Source organism: Schistocerca serialis, chromosome 5, assembly GCF_023864345.2.
Source record: "Schistocerca serialis cubense isolate TAMUIC-IGC-003099 chromosome 5, iqSchSeri2.2, whole genome shotgun sequence".
Lineage (NCBI taxonomy): Eukaryota > Metazoa > Arthropoda > Insecta > Orthoptera > Acrididae > Schistocerca > Schistocerca serialis.
Genome location: NC_064642.1, coordinates 372,843,363 through 372,861,170, shown reverse-complemented (window position 1 = coordinate 372,861,170; position 17,808 = coordinate 372,843,363). Strand labels below are relative to the sequence as shown.

Here is a 17,808-nt window from a genome sequence, read left to right as displayed (position 1 = left end):
TGTAGGTTCGGTGGACAGCAGAATACCACAGTTGGAGGGGCGGGAAGGATAGTGGGCAGGACATGTCTCATTTCAGGGCAGAATGAGAGGTAATCAAAACCTTGGTGGAGAATGTAATTCAGTTGCTCCAATTCCGGATGGTACTGAGCTACGAGGGGAATGCTCCTCTGTGGCCGGACTTTGGTACTTTGGGAGGTGGTGGGAGACTGGAAAGATAAGGCACAGGAGATTTGTTTTTGTACAAGGATGGGAGGATAATTATGGTCAGTGAAGGCTTCAGTGAGACCCTCAGTATATTTTGAGAGGTACTCCTCATCACTGCAGATGCGACATCCGCGGGTGGCTAGGCTGTACGGAAGGGGCTTCTTTGTATGGAATGGGTGGCAGCTGTCAAAGTGTGGGTATTGCTGGTGCTTGGTAAGGACAACACAACACCCAGTCCCTGAGCCTAGAAAATCTCGGACCCTGCCAGGAATCAAACCTGGGCCTGCTGCATGGCAGTGACTGCGTGGACCATACAGCCAAGGGGGCAGACATTTAATATTAATTGCTTAGCAAAAAAAAAAAATGCAAACACATTAAAGATAGCAATAGCAAGAACTGTTGATTTGTTTATTTGTATCCATATAACAATCATCTTTTTATGACCCCACTAAAATGCAGTTGGAGATTATTTCCATCCTGGAGTTCGGAGCACGAATTAGTGCTGTTTGTTTTATGTAACCCCACGGCCCTCACTTGTCTACTTTGAATTGTTTATCTTTCTTGTTGAATTTGTTCTTGTGTTTGTGAATTTATATGGCATCTCTGTGTTCTTACGTAGTTATGACTTGACCTGGAATAAAACTTTCATTTCAGAAAATCATATTTGGTGGTCCTTTGATCACAAAAGATGATCTGCTACTAGTGACGTATCTGTACTGACTGGATAAGCTACCCTTGTGTTGCCTGCCTCATGCGTTACTGCCTCTTTTACTGGTTCCAATTTGTGCATGATTGCACGTACAAGGAACACCGTATAAATCTTCAACAGAAAATCAAGACAACTGAAATTAGATAGTGTGTGAGTCTAGGTGAAAAGCAAACCAGATAAACTGCTCCAATAAATTTTAACTGCTTTCATACCTGTGAATAGGTGTGTGCTTAGATTCAGTGGAAGCAGCAAATGAAGTAACAAGCCTTATGAAAAAAAAATGTCTATTCAAGATGGTGCTTGTAAGGTCCATATCCCACTCTTTAGCAGTGACTTCCCTGAGGATATCCTGTTGTGCGAAGGGTTCATGTAACAAAACAATACAAGTTTTAGCTGGATCCCAGCTTGCTTAGTTAGATCCATGTCGGCAGATATTGCAGGCACTATCCTCACTTCATTCCTGAACAGTGTGCTCATGCATTATCATCTTGTAAGATGAACCCATCACAAAAATTTTGACTAGTGTACTAGACATAGATTGGAAGATCCCATTCCAATACTATGGAGCCCTCAGTGTAGCCTCAATAGCAATGAGCAGCATCTGAGATTGTTCACCTGGCCACCCACAGAACAAGAAAAAAGAGAAACGCATCTCCCATGTTAAAAGTGGGAAACACAGACCGACAGCAGTGCCTCAAGTGGTATGGAGATGAACTAAAATATGAAAACATTGTGGGTTGCATCCCCCCCCCCCCTAGTTTACTTACATTGTAGGTTTTTATTTTTATTTTAATTCTATTACCTTATTTTTCTAGGCGTGCTATGTTATTATTTTGGCTGGCATCATAATAAAATAATTGACACACAGCTATAGCACACTTTACTACAGCAGAGAGAAACTTATTCAGTAATATTTTCAGTCTATTTTTGACGTTTGCGTCTGACAGACAAGAAAACATGATAGGAGCAGCAACTGTCAGGCGCATACGTCAAAAATAGACTTTTAAATTGACATGCTTATATTGTTATCTATCAACATGTAAAAGCTCCACCATGTTTTATGGCTCATAAGAACCAAATGCAACACTTGAAACTGAGAGTAAGTCGAAACAAGCTTGTAGTGTAAATAATTGGAGCAAAAGAAAAATAACATTGTAGCACCTAAACTGGACTACAAATATTCCTGAATAATGTCATAATTTTTACATCATACAAGCTGCTGGATCATTGGAGGAAAAAAGCCTATTATTAAGAGAATAAGCAGTAGTTAAAGAGGTTCAATTAAGAAATATTTATCACAGTATTAATTAATGAAGAATTCTAAAATTTGTTACAAATATGTTTCAGCACTATAAGTTCTGAGTAACTGCCCAGCAAACTTGCACTACTGACCATTAATTTCTTAAAAAGGTTCCTACATCTTACTACTGTAAATGCTTCAACACAAAAAAGAAAACATCAATACCAAGTACCAAAAGCAGGAAAGGTGGATAAAAACAGTGAAATGAAAACAAAACTGACCTTTTATTTCTCAAGCACACAAGAAAAATTTTCTTTTAACTGTTATAAAGCTTTAATCCATTTACTGAATTTGTCTGTAACAATATCAATATATTACTGATGGTGTGTTTCCAATCTTTCACATACTTGTAAATCAATAGAGGTACACATTGTCTTAAAATATACTGTTCAGAAAAATGGGCCTTGCAAAATGTTATTTCCTCTGGAAACTTAAACAGTGAATAGAATGTATTATCCAATTGTCCCTGTTGTCCACATTTATCTAAGAATGCATACAACTGACTATGAACATTTGCTACAAAGAACATTAAGCTGTCACTAGCATACAATAATTTTGGGTTTAAAGCATCATATTCTTTGAAACTTGTAAATAAATGATGCTCCGTGGGTGTTGGTGAGAACGGAGTTGTTTTACAGTCACTACAGTTGGTTTCAGGTGTTACACCCATCTTTCGTAGAATGTAACCAGCTACATATGCTAGTGCTGTCTGTCATTTCTTTCATCAGCCCCACCACTACCAGCAGCAGCTTCATTATCAGCAAGGGCACAATATAAAGCACTTTGATCTGTAATGGAATGGTCTGTTGTGGAGTCAAGAAAGTTGTCATCACTAGCTCCCAAAAATTGCCTTAAATTGCTTAATGGCATGCATCTATCATCCTCACAATTACCTAGTGTCTTTGTAGGTAAGGACATGTTATTGACTATAACTGTTTTCAATGCTGCTTTGAACTGAAAGCAAGTTGGGTTGGTGTTTGCAACATCATGCTGCCTCACACAACAAAATACATTCTCCACTGGGTCTTGATTGAAAGCCCTCATGCTTAAAAAATTAAAGCCATTTTTTTAAAAATCTGTTCCAAATGAACATCAGTGATCTCATTGTAGTTTGCCACCCACTTATGAAACTGAACATATTTGTTTGATCTCCCCCTGTGCCTAGCTCCAACACTTTCCAATTTTCCATTTCCTTTAACAGACTGTACCACATTTCAATATGTGGGGACTCTGCAGAGAGGGCACACTTATAAGACTTGCCATCTTGTGGATAACAATAGGATCTGTTCAGTTAATCAAATAAACAATCCATCTTTTCAACAAATTCTGCAGTGTATATTGCCTCAGTAGGTAAGATATTAAATGCCACATAAGTTTCAATAACTGCAGCAACTGTATGACTAAGCTGGGTTGCAGCTACCTTGACTTTCATTTTAGTAAAAGAATCCTTTAATTCAAAATGATTCCTATGTAGTTTTGGCAATGTCTTAAACGTCCTCTGCTGATCCAGAAGAAAAGTCCTGTGAATATATTCAAAACTGGCCTCTTTTTTAAACCCAAACTGTATTTTATTTCCTAGCAGAGCATTTCTAGTATTTTTTAATAGATGTGGGACATCATAAATGACTTCAATAGGTTCACCTGTGACTACAAAATGAAAAGGATTGGACTCAGTAGATTTCTCACAGCAGAGTTCCTTCAGTGCTCTCTGGTTGGTTGCACCCTGGTCACAAATTACCTTTAGCCCTATTTCTTGCAGTTGCCTTATGGCATAGGTAATAAGACTTTTTAAAGTGATACTTGAAACTGACTTGTGAGTGAAATAATAAGCAACAACCTGCTTCCAACTTTTATGTATGCCTCTAACCATGAAAACTAATGCAGGATTTGCATGAACATCTGACCTCCCTAAATGCCCTAAATCTTGAAACCCTGAAATTTCTTGTTTGCTTGTATTATAATACAACCCTCTTTCTAAAGACATTTCATCAAACAACAAAGCACAATATTTGTCACTGTTGTTCATTACTTCAACTTCTGCTATCTTTACATTCATGACCGAAGTATTCAATCCTGGTTCAAAAGGTATAGAAGACAACAGACATTTCAGATACCTCACAGAAGAAAGATAAAAATCAACTGACAAATATTTGTGTAGGCGGGGACTTCGTTTGTATAAGTATAAAGCAAATACTTTGTCCTCGGGTGTCCATTGCCTTGCATTTGCTGATCGATGAGCATTTCGTAATTGGCTGTTTATGAAATCTTTGGCAACAGAGTTTAAATTAGATTCTATGACAGAGAAAGTATTGCTGTCATAGAAATCTTTAAGTGCTTTCAGTTATGATTTTTCATGATGTAGCTTTGCTTTCAGTTTTGATAGCCTTGTTAGAGTATTCCTATGAATCTTATACATTTTTAATTTTGTTGGAGTTAAGTTTGCTTTTGAAACCCCTGTACCTAAAACCACACTTTCCTCATTACAAAATGTTTCAGATAAGAATGTGTACTCACTATCTGCAGATTCATTTTGAGGGGAGATAAAAAATTTAAGAGGTGCATCACTCAATGAATTACTCTGCTCAGCACAACTAGTGCTAGGTAATTCTCTAACACCAGTTTCACCTCTGGTATTGGCACCTGTGTAATAAAGATTTTCCATGGTACCTCTAGTGCTTGGTAAGTCTTAATTCACTATTAACACCAGTTTCACCTGATCCACTTCTGGTACAAACACCTACATGAGAACTGCTTGCCACAGCACAACTAAGGCTTTGTAGTTCATTAACACCAGTTTCACTTCTGGTATTAGCAGCTGTAAAATGAACAGTTGCCAGCACCACTAGTGCTTGGTAGGCCCAATTCACTATTATCAACAGTGTCACCTGATTCACTACCGATTTTGGCAATTTCACAAGGAACACCTGTCACATGATTTGGAAACACACCCCTGTTTAGCCTATGCCTACTTTTATTCATAAAATCTCCTTCGAAAAAATGATCTTAACAAACAAAATAAGAAGCACAGTTCACATCTGGTGACAGTTTAAAAACACTCTTCCACTTTAGAAGCTACTTTTGAGGTTGTTTTGGAAACCTGTAGAAATGCTTGTTGCAAATGTTCTCCGTTGAACACTCGTAATAGCCAGATGAACAGCCGGGGAACTTGCAGGAGTATTTCAACGTCAATCTGTTGTGACGAATATTCTGTAAAATCATAAACGTCTTCATTAAATAAAACTACTACAGACATATCAAAGTTAATTAAATAAACAAACGGAAACCACACTGCTTAATTCACGATAGAAGAGAATACATTTCATTTATAAACTACGAGATTATTTAATGAAAAATTAAATGTCTTACCTTACAATTAAATGTGGACTTTTTCAGCAGGAAATTTCTTCAATTCCACGGTGAGCTTTATGAATTTAAAGTAAAAAATCTGTATATAATGAAGATGAGTAGTATGTAAATATGAAACAAATACAAAGACGACTGTAACCGAGGACCACAGACCTCAGTGCAGAGCAAGATGATAGAATATTTCAAAACAACCACCATTGGAGTTTAGACAGCTCTCATTGGTCAATTCCAGCTTCGTTTGACCCCTAGCGCCTCTAGTGGTCTGGAATGGAACTATGTGGCTTGTTGCTTCTTTGCCCGTATAGCTTTCACCCCTGTGTGGCCACCTACTTTGTGCCCTGTGACACTGAGAGATGGGCAGGGATTGGGAGTGGGGATATTAGTACTGTTGTAGATGAAAGGCTGATGAAAGGCTCCTAAAGGCTGAATTGATTATGTGTGTATGGCTGCATACTGTGTGGATCAATGTAATCTTCCCATTATCTCCAAAAGAGCAGGGTACAGTTGGGTTGCAGTTGGGTTGCAGTCTCTGTGGGGTATCTGTGAACCATAATTTATAGGTAGCTCTCAGTTGGTGTTGTTGACTGCAAGCAAGCAACTACTTTGAGGCAAATCTTCAGTGTTTTATATTTAAGACAGTGGTTGACTGTTGAACTGATATTGCTGAGATGTACAAATTTGACAAGCAACTTCTATGTCTTTGTTAGGTTAGGTTAGGTTAGTTTTCCTTTATGTTTCACTGTTACCTGTCAATCTTTTTCCTTCCAGCTACCTATTTGTTAATTCATGTTCACGTTCCCTTTAAAATATTGAAGAAGAGCTGTGGGTGATACAGATGTAAATGGCGAGAAGCTAATAGTATAGATAACCCTGGCAACCTGCAGGACTTTTTGATGTTTATGAATGCTACAAATAACATCTCGCACATTTATCAGTTATCAGAAAGCCCCCCATCCCTGCAAATGTAAACGTGTGCACATTCTCTCCCTCCCATCCTCCCTCCCTCCTCCTTCCCTCCCCCTCCTTCCCACCCTCCCCCTCCCTCCCTCCTTCCCTCCCCCTCCTTCCCTCCCCCTCCCTCCCTCCTTTCCCTCCCCCTCCCTCCCCCTCCCTCCCCCTCTCTCCCCCTCTCTCCCCCCTCTCTCCCCCTCCCCCTCCCCCCTCCCTCCCCATCTCTCCCCATCTCCCCCCTCCCCCCTCTCCCCCCTCCCCATCTCTCCCCCTGCCTCTCCCACTCTCCCCCCACTCTCTCCCCACTCCCCCCCTCTTTCCCCCCTCTTTCCCCCTCTTTCCCCCCTCCCCCCTCCCCCTCTCCCCCTCCCCCTTTCCCTCTCCCTCTCCCTCCCTCTCTCTCTCTCTCTCTCTCTCTCTCTCTCTCTCTTTTTTCATCCCATCGCATCTCCATTCTATAATTTCCTCATCTCCTTTTGCCATATAGCAATCTATTCCCCTCATTTCACTACCCTGCAATATGCTGCTCTCCTTTCACCCATACCACACTCTATTCCTCTCCTTCCTCCTCTACACTACTTTCCTCAGTTTATTTGAGAGTAATAGCACCAAATACCTGCCCAATGCAGTATGATGACTAGAAAGCATTTGATTTAAATGGTCCATACGGACAATAAACAAGTGGTACTTGTTTGTTACAGGCAAAAACCAATCCTTGAAAATATTCTTTAAGTGAATGATTACTGTATCTCTTATATAAAAATAAATTGTAAGAGGTTCTTTGTGCAGTTAATTTTTTGTTTGTAGACCAAGAAAGATGCAATTAGTCTCCTGAGCCATATTGATTCTTCTCTTGGGAAACCACTGGAAGAAAAAAGTTATGGTGGAAATTGTCGCATATATGACACAGAGGCATCAGATCCATTCCACAATGTATGGGTAAGTTATTCATTAGCTCAAATCATGATTTCTTTTGCTATGAGGTAAGCAAAAGTGGTTTTCGTGCAAATTTCAAGATTTCTCAGATTAAAATCTGTTGTGGAAATCTTAATTTTGTGGATGTACTTGAAATAAAATTGAAAGTACTTATTATTTTTCATTCAGTCTTTTTCCATTGTCATATTGATTTAGAATCTGCCAATGATTCTTGTTATAGATGAGACTAGCATATTTGTGTATGATCATCATCAATCAAATATGTCTTAGTTTTATCCTTTGCTCTGTGTTGTTTCTGTAACTGTGTTACTTTTATGAAATAAGAAAACAAAGCGCCTTCAGTCACAAATCATGATTTTTATTTCAGCCCACAACGCAGTTTGAGCCCAGGGGGGCTCATCGTCAGTTGCTTGATCAGTCTACATAATTTTTTGAATTTAGGTTACTAGTGATGCTGTTGAGAGTATGTAGCTATATTACAAGGTGACAGATTATGAAAACAATTTTTATAACACTGAGACAAAACCAAAAAATGACTTACTGGTTCCACTTCCATAAATCCTCAGTAGCTAACCTTGAGTGTCTTAATAGACACAGACTAAGTGACATCCATGACAGCCTAAGTTTCTTCCACACAGAAAATAATGGTAGAACTCTATTTGCTATAAAAATTATAAGTCCTGTTACACAAAAAAATTATGTAAACATCTGAAATGAACAGAGTTTAATAACCACAGTATTTCACCACATTTTAAAGCTTATTTTTTCCTAAAGGAACAAGTATTTAATAGCTGCAGCTATTTCATAACATTAGATCGAATCTGATATCTGCACAAATACTTGTTTTGCATGTGTGTGTATAAATATACATTTGGATATTCTTGGACTTGTTTCAATTTTGTTTACAAAAGTGTTGTGAGATGAAAAACTTTTGTATATGTATGTAAATATGTCTGCTCACACTGTGCTTAAAAACTATGTGACTACACCTTGAAACAGTAAGTAATTTTTGGATTTTGTCTTAGTTTTGTAAAAATTGTAGTCACAGTGTGCCACCTTGTAATATATCTGTGTACTCTTAACAGAACCGGTAGTAACCTAAATTGAAAACATGGTGTAGACTAATCAAACATCTGATCAAAATGCATCATATGTTAAAAAAAATTCACAATTTGTTCTGTAGGCAGTTCGTTTACTTATTTTACAAAAATAAAAATTGTAATGTGAAGCCAGACTTTCAATTTCAGGGGCACTGATTTGTATTTGTTTTTGCTGAAACTAATGTTAACATGTTAAAATTAACAAGAATGCCACTGGTTTGGAAAAATATCCCACTATTTTCTCAGTTATATTAAATAACTGCGGTTTATTGCCTTTCTGTAGCTTAATGTCTACATGCCACTTGTTTGGAAAAATATCCCACTATTTTCTCAGTTATATTAAATAACTGCGGTTTATCACCTTTCTGTAGCTTAATGTCTACATGACTGGTTGTATATCATGAAACAATAGTTGTATGTGTGCCATAGTAGCAGACATCAGTTTGTAATAAACATTGCTATTTGTCTTCTAGGTAACAAAGTCACAGAAGATGACAACAGGGTAGTTATTCTAGTTTAGCTCTTCCAGGACTTCATTTGTGAGGTCGTATATGACATTTTCTGTGAAGAATCTTTGACAAGATCCAAACAGAAGCAGTTAGCAAGTTATGTTGTGGAAACGTTGTTATCCACTTAGCCAAACAATTTTGAAAAGACTTGAAGGAGTGAATTTGTCTGTAATTAGAGGAGGTATTTGTTTCCATTTTTATACATGGACATCATCAATACATATTTCATTTTACCAGGAAATGTGCCTTCAATCATTGACGGATTGCTTGGTTGACCCCATGGAGGTGCTATCAACCTTCCACCAGAGCTTATTACTTTCTTAGTAACATTTTTGTAACCAAAAGAATTATTCCTTGTTACAGACACAATTATTTCTGTTACTCCCTTAGGGGTTCCGTTTATAGTCTTGAGTTATTGGCTCTGGAAACTGTGTGCTGAATTAAATTTAACGCACTTGTATTTGGTTAGTTACTAAGAAATAGTGTGAGGAAGTAGCGTATTTACTCGAATCTAAGCTGCTCTTTTTTTCTGGTTTTTGTAATCCAAAAAACCGCCTGCGGCTTAGAATCGAGTGCAAAGTAAGCGGAAGTTCTGAAAAATGTTGGTAGGTGTCACCACAACTAACTTCTGCCATCAAATACGTGTAGTGCAACACAGGTATGCTTTTCCAGCACAAAGATAAATACTGGCACCAAAACCTCTGTGTCAGTAAATAAATTAAAAGAAAAGGTAGAAGAATGTAAACATTATGCCATGTATTCTATTGTGTTTGCTGCTATCTCATTTAAATCCTGTCTGTCCAATAAACTACGAAACTAGAGTGAGACAACAGCAAACACGGAAGAATATACATATCATGTCATGTTTGTATTCGTATTATTCTTATGCTGAATAGTGATGCAGTCAGAAATGAAGCACGGCAACTGACTAGATTTTTAAGTATAAGATGACTCTAATTTCTGTGCAGAATGTAATGTACTAAAGAGGCATCTGCAAAGATTTTCAAACGGAGAAAATTTTTCGCTAAACTCTTGTTCAGAACATCTTCTATCATACACAGTCTATTATTTGGTTCTTGTTGATCATTATCAAAGAAAGCAGCAGTTTCTTGCCATTGTTTCGCTTATGAGACAATTCCTCTTTTTTTTTTTTTTTTTATTTTTTTTTTTTTTAATTGTAAGCTGCGGTAGCGTGCACAAAAGCAAGCCATGCCGTGAGCGGCGACAGGTCGTGAACACTCATTATCAGAATGCGACAAACAATGCATGACGCAGTACAATAATGCATTTTCAGCTTAGAATGACGTAAACCCCTATAACAAAGAGAACAGCACGTATCAGATCAAAGCAAAATTAGCAATTGATTCAAACCAGACAAAGCACGCGAAAAAGGAAGGGTACCCATATAAATACAGACGGAGCACCTGACACAGCAATGGCTACTTGCTGAAGCTTAACTGTCAAGCTTACGACTCGAACCAAACAACTGTAGCTGTATCTTCATCCATTCGACCTCAATTGTGTTTCACGTTACAATGGACCAACTTTGTTTCAATTTGGAGGGCGGTTTAAAACTTTTCTCTGACCTTGAATTTCGAGTCTCAAATTTCAGGAGCGGCTTAGATTCAGGAAAATTGTTTTTCCTTGATTTCGAGTCTCATTTTTCAGGTGCGGCTTAGATTCAAGTGTGGCTTAGGTTTTAGTAAATACGGTTGTCATTGAAATTGCTGGCCAGTGACTTCAGTGTGTCAACATTTCCCCTGTAGCTATAATTTGGGAACTCAGTTTATCTTTACCTCACTGTTTTGTTTCGACTGTAATTACATTTACTCTACGGCTCAATATTTTCAAAACGAATATTCTAGAAACAACCTAGTGAACAGATTTGAAACATTGAATTAGTCTACTGTTTTGGTCACACTGGATTTTGCCGGCAGTTAAATGTGCAAGTAGCTGTTGACCTGCAGTATTTGGATGTAGATCATGACACATATGATGCAACTGTTTAAGGGCCAAGAAATCAGTCTCATCAGTGTATAAATGCTCTTCTCCTGTGAGTGACATTCCAGATTTGGCATTAACGTCTTCCATATAACAATTTATCCCAACTGACTTCTTGCTTCTGTGAGGTCTTTTCTTATTGGTGTGCCTGTTCTCGTCATAAGTTGTATTATTGTGGTTGCAGTCCAAACTACTGCTTGCATCCCAACTATAATATGCCACATTTACCCGAGTACAAGATGAGATTTTTTTACCAAATTTGTCACTTGAACAATACAGTGCCATGTTACATTAACACATTGAACTGGTGCTGCTGAGGTCAACATCTCCATCTCCATCATACCCACAAGCCACCTAACATTGTATGGCGGAGGGTATTTTCAGTACCATCAACTCACTGACTCCCCCTTCCCTGTTTCACTTGCGAATGGTGCATGGGAAGATTGTCAGTAAGCCTTTATAATAGCTCTAATTTCTTGAATTTCCTTGTGGTCATTTTGAGATGTATTTGGAAGCAAGTAATATGTTCTCTGACTCTTCCCAGAAAATGTTCTCTTGAAATTTCAGTAGTAAATCTGTCCATGATGCACAATGCCTCTCTTGTAATGTCTGCAACTGGAGTTCATTGAGCACCTCTGCAACACTCGCATGCTGACTAAATAATCCCTGACAAAATGTGTTCCTCTTCATTGTGTGTGTGTTTTTTCTTCTTCCCCCCCCCCCCCCCCCCTCTCTCTCTCTCTCTCTCTCTCTCTCTCTCTCTCTCTCTCTCTCTCTCTCTCTCTCTCTCTCTCTCTCTCTCTCTCTCTCTCTTCTATCACTCCTACCAGTAAGAATCTCAGATTGATGAAGAGTACTCAAGAAGCAAACAGAAATTACCTTTAGATTTGTCTGTTTTGTTGCATTACGTTCCGTTACAGTGTGTAACACCAGCTCGGCTGAGCACTAGGACGAACTTGGGAAGGGGAATGGAGAGCAGGCAACAAATTTCATTGTGCTACCAACCATGAGAATCTATACCAAGTACCTTGGCTTTTTATGAATGTCTACCATGTTTAAGCTGCAGTTTGCTTGAATCCATTTGTAGTCAGACTTGTATTGCCTTTGAACTTGGACAAATACTCAACAACAGTATACATTTCTACAGGAGCTAAATTAATGCCAACAAAAATATATTCCCTCAGAACACTTGACTCTCCACATCAAATGCCACTAAAGCTGCTACTGTTTTACAACACTGTTGATTTCCAAGGTTGGCTATAATGTTAATAGGAAATGGTAAGAGTTCTGTCAGTTCAGCTCTAGGGAGCCAAGAGGGCAATATATTGTTGTCATTTAGTTTGCTTACGTTGTTGGTGCCATAAGAGATGTAAGTTCTAGCATTTGATAATGCATGCCGATACGATCTTGAGGCTTGTGTATCAGCATCATGTAATCAATCTTAGGAAACTGCATGATTATTGGGCAGGCAATATGGGCAATGCCAATAAGATGCCTGTTTATTTTGATATGCTGACAAAAGGTACTGTCAGTGCAAAGGGAGTTAAAAGCGTTCTATACGAAGTTCTGGCAATGAAATGGCCAGAATAACAGTAATGTTAGAGGTGCTGTCAGATGGAAGGTGGCTCCTCCCACACAGGATTCATCTCAGGAAAACCAGATCAAGAGAAAAACTGCTTGCAGGGCTTAATTTAAATGCCAAGAAAAGGGTTGGATGACAAATGATCTAATACTGGATTGGTTTAAGGTTGTTTGGAACAGAATACCAGACTCTTTGCTTAACAAAAGAAAAATTTCAGGAAGTCAAGGCACTGCGTGTCTTACCATGCCAAAGACTACTTAAATGGAAAGTGTGACAATCCTGAAGACAAAGAAAGGAGGAGGAAAAATGAGTGAGCATGCTGATTGGATGAGCTACAAAATTGCACAGTCTTTGCCCACATTCAAGAATGATGATTTAATAAAAGAATACCTGGTAGTTGCAGCTGAACATTTATGTTCACTTCCAGTCGAGCACTCTTTGCAGCTTGGAAGAAAGTGTAGAAAATATGGGTTTGTTATGGAATTTGTTAGTTTATGTTCTGTGGCAAAAAAATCTTGATTCATAGTCCATCTGAATAGGAATAATAAAATGCTTCCAGTACCCAATCCATGCTGATCAGCAGCTTAAAAGTAATTGGTCTGTAATATGACAGTGAATACAAAGATAGTCCAGAATACTCCAGACATTTCCCTCAGGATCGATTTCCTCATTCACATCAGTCTCCACATGGCTCCCCACCCTATTCCATTGACAGTGGAAGGTGTACACTACTTGCTGTTTATAGGCCTGTGCTCACTGCTCACAGAGCATGTTTGCTTTGAAGCTCTGAAGTATACAATGCCCTCATTCCAGGGTTTGGGGAGTTAGAGAAACACTCAATATCCCTGCTGGGCCAGAGGATACGTTCAGTCTGGAGCAGAATTTCAAGTGAATCTATTGTGAAAGGATTGAAAAAATGCTTACATACCCAATACTGTAGGTAACTCTAAGAATGATGTACAGTGAGAAGAGTGTCAAGAAGCAAGAAATGGCAGTAGGCTTAAAACCAAAGACAGTGATACCAGTGATGGTGGTTGTTGTTATTATTATTATTATTATTATTATTATTATTATTAACAACATTATCATCATCAAAAATAGTGATACCACGCGTGTCTGGCTTAGACAGAAAGTAAAAAAAGAAAGTGAAAATAAAAAATTGATGTAAACCATTTCTTTTTGTTTATTTTATTTTCCTTTGTGTTATCAAAATGTAGGCAATCAGTAAGTGGTAAACTTTAGAATGGGTGTAATATTAACTTTTCAAGCAGAGAAGTTTTATCAGTAAAACAGCTTATAATTTTGTATAGTCAAAATATTTTAAAAATAAAAATTTCTCATGGCATTACGGGTAAAAAGACGGGGGGGGGGGGGGGGGGGGGGGGGGGGGGGGGTCATTTAATGTTTGGGGTAGTCGGTAGTCTTACAGCCTGGCAAATACAGTACTTGCCTTTTCTAAGATATTTCACCAAAGAGGCAAAATTACAGGTGACATCATGAAGTCCTGCACTTGGTTTAATAATACTAATTAACTGTTAATCATCATACAGAGATTTTTACCATTTTGACATGTCTCTCCCATGACTACCACCTGGCAGTGAGACCTATTTGGTGTTCTTAACCCTCTTCTTCCTAGAAATAACCTACATGTTGCTTCTTATATGGTAACACTATTTGTGAATATGTTATGTTGTGTAAATGCTTTTATCCACAGTCTCCAAAGCACTGAAGTTGTTGGAGATGTCTAGCAATGAGCTAGTGCTGCATCTCCTGTGCCTTTTTACTGTTTTGGCGAACTCCCCTACTACATTCCGGCTTTTTGATCTGAAACTAACATTACTACTGCTAACTGTAGTTCACAATTCTTTTAATCTTTTCTGTGTTACTGCCAAATTAATATTAGTGGCTCCTTTTTTAGTATTTTTTGCAATAAACACTTCAAATGACTGGCATCACTCCTCTTGTGCATTGCAGGACATAACCCTGCTTCAAAACAATACTAACATTCCTTGCACTGATTCCCATTCCTGATTATTCTGTGGCAGCTTTCACTTTCACCCTTTCTGGCAGTGAAAAGTTTGCTTCTGTACTCTAGGTTAAATAGATTGCTTAGTTTAGTAGTGGGACTGTGCTTTGTAACATAACTTTAATTTTTAGGGAACCCAACTCAGCTTTTATTGTCGATGAGTAGTATCTCTTCGCTTCAGTTTGCTGCACTTCAAAAATAGATTCTCGATTTCCCATATAATCAGGCAGTTTATGTCATGATTAATCTTCTTCTATACAATGGTGTAGCCACAATACACAGACCTGTTCTATAACACTTTTATTGCATCACAAGATTATGTCACACACAACTGAACTCTAAAAAAACTGACTTGAAACATGTTACAGAACTTACTGAGTCAGGCTGTTGGCACCAAGGTTTATATATATCCAAACAATTGGAAAATAGCTGATTACGTTGTTTAATGTTGTAATGTTGATGATTTCAATTAAAAGTTGTGCACTGTTAGAGGATAAGTTACAGAATTTAGATTAATAAATGGTTGCAAACACTCCGGAATAACAAACAGATCGAAAGAATATCATTAAAGTTGCCAAAACACCAGAAAATGTAATTTTACAATATTACGTAATTTACAAAATTAAATAACTCTTTAATTACAGAATTGGTTTTGTTACTAGCATGTTTCCTGTCTTTTCATTAATCTGATTGGTAATGAAACTGACTATAGAAAATTAACCATAGAGTCGGTTTACTTGGATACAAAGATCACTAAATGGAAAGCCACAGAATTTTTATTAAAAAAACAACTTTTCACTTTTATTAACAACCGTTATTACAGGAAAAATTTCTTATTAATTGGCATTTAGACACACACTTTGTTTGCAATATGTTTAGTCAATAAAGTTAAAAGAAAAAAATCATTCTCCCCCCCTCCCCCCCCCCCCCTTTTTCTAATGTAAATTTTTAAATCTCAAAGGACTCTATCTACCCATTTAGAATTTGATGAACGTGAAAGATTTTTTTTTCTCCAAGAAGTTATTGGGCTTCTGCCTCCAAACATTTGGGTTAGCAATTGGAAAGCTTTGATGGGGCTTGTCCTTTCAGTAATTATAAAGTTCATCTAATACCTTAACAACAATTAAAATTAAAAGACTTTCACTTGGCACCTGTGCCAAACAGTTGGACACACCCATTGTGCGTCTGCCCACATGAACAATTAACACTGTTACAGCCCTGTAAGATCAGTCAATTAGTATTCTGAGAAAGATCACCAAAACTTGATAGCAGCAAGCAACATTTAAGTTAGCAGACATTAAGAACCCTTCATAGAGAACTGTCCGGAAATCAGTGAAAGATAATCTTACAGTTGAAAGGAATTCTCAAAATTTTAATGGGCAACTGCCCAAACCATTACACATGTAAGGTCTTCTGCTCACTGAAGCAGTTAACATAAACAAGGGTTATAGGTTAAAGGAATTGAAATACTAAATTTCTTTGTCCAGATTATAGTAGCAGGCAGTGAAATTTATACACAGAGCTTGTCTATGAGGGCCAACAGCCAAATTGCATCTGTTCTTTAAGTACTTCAAGGCAGAAACTCATAGAAAATAACTATAATCAGAGTAGTTTATGAAAATCTCATGTAAAAAAAAAAAACTTGTGAAAAAATCACAGCATCAATAAAACAGCTGCATAAAATTTAATATCAGAAGTACAGATTGAGTAAGCATGACACTATTCCTTGGCCCAACATTGGCTCAGTCGCACTGGCTTATTGTTGATATTTTTATTTTTGGTTGTCGTTGGTGCCACACACCAGCCCCTTTACACTCTGCACTAGTAATGCTAGAGATCAAAGTAATAAATTGGTGCCTAAAACAGACAGAGAGCCAGATTAGTTTACACTTATGGCAGGCACATCCAGCTTATATAATCTCTGAACCTTATACTTACACTAATAGCAACTACCATAGACTGACTAGGGCTACTAGAAAAACATCTTGCTTCAACCCATTGTTACACTAGGAGCTGAGCTTACAGGTCAATGCTAAGCAGTGCACAAGTGAGGCCAAAACAGACTTTATTCTACCCATTGGAATTACAACCTGGAGAGTATAAGGTGAATGTCACTGACACCATAGAACACAATTCATACCTTTGCAGAAAACAGGACTGCTAGACAATGCACAAGTGCTGCTCACCGTTCATTCCACTGCAGTCACACAAGGTCAGAGGAAAGTCTCGGTGTTAAAATAGCATGCACATCCCATGCCACATGTAGTAGACCAAAGCAGTGATACACACTATCGCTCTCCTGCTCCCCAATATACAGTCCAGTCAGTCAGTCCAGTCACAGCAGAAAATGGCCTCTCACTTCTGCACTACAACACCATCTCTCTGACCTCACGGCAGGTGGACACAAAACTGAAGTCATCACTTTAACAACCATTTCTCCCCACACTGCCCATCCCCTAGACCAGGACTCCAATTAATATCTCTGTGCCAGATTTGCAGTTGTGGAGAAGAATCAATACACGTGTCAAATAATAACAGATATGTTTTTCTATAACAGTTTTATAAGTGTGAGTTTTACTGTGTGCTTACACTCATTGAGTACTTGTTTGAATAAGAACTATATTTCATAACAGTTTCATTATAGTTCATCATAACTGTGTTCAAAGCACCATAATTTCCTCAGTTTAACCAGTTAATAACATTACAGCTTGTGCTCATTAAGATTGGTTACATCGTATGTAAATTTTGAAGTGGTATCGAATGATTCAGTTGGCTAGGAATCGTAGCTTTCATTAAAAGTTAGTCTGTTCCTTTACTTTACAGCTTGTTGTGTATGAATGGAGAGACAATTAGCCACATTCCGCAAATTGGTAGAAGCTGTGTTCGCCACTGTCGAAAAGCTTGAGGCTGCAGTCGAGGGTAGCAGGAACAAAAGGGACCTGTGAGATGTTGACTGTGGCTTCATGGATGCCTTCAGCATAGCCTGTGAACACCAATGCTGCTGCATCTTCTTATTTGCTTATATAATCAATTCTAATTCCATCTCCCTGTTTCCTGTGTTTATTACATAATTGAAATAAGATTTGGTGCCTCTGTGTGTCTCATTTATCAACTTATTGTGCTT

General features: G+C 38.0%; 1 protein-coding gene across 2 annotated transcripts in view; it reads left to right on the top strand.

The window, feature by feature from the left end:
- LOC126480995 (phosphatidylserine synthase 2-like) overlaps window positions 1-17,808 on the top strand; it is a 214,381-nt gene that overhangs the window by 22,279 nt on the left and 174,294 nt on the right. For both annotated transcript variants that reach the window (XR_007587496.1, XM_050104440.1), the window contains exon 4: window positions 7,338-7,469. Coding sequence is in view for 1 of the 2 variants with exons in the window: in XM_050104440.1 (XP_049960397.1) it covers window positions 7,338-7,469 (132 nt within the window). In the remaining variant the exon portion in view is untranslated. The remainder of the gene's footprint in view (window positions 1-7,337; window positions 7,470-17,808) is intronic.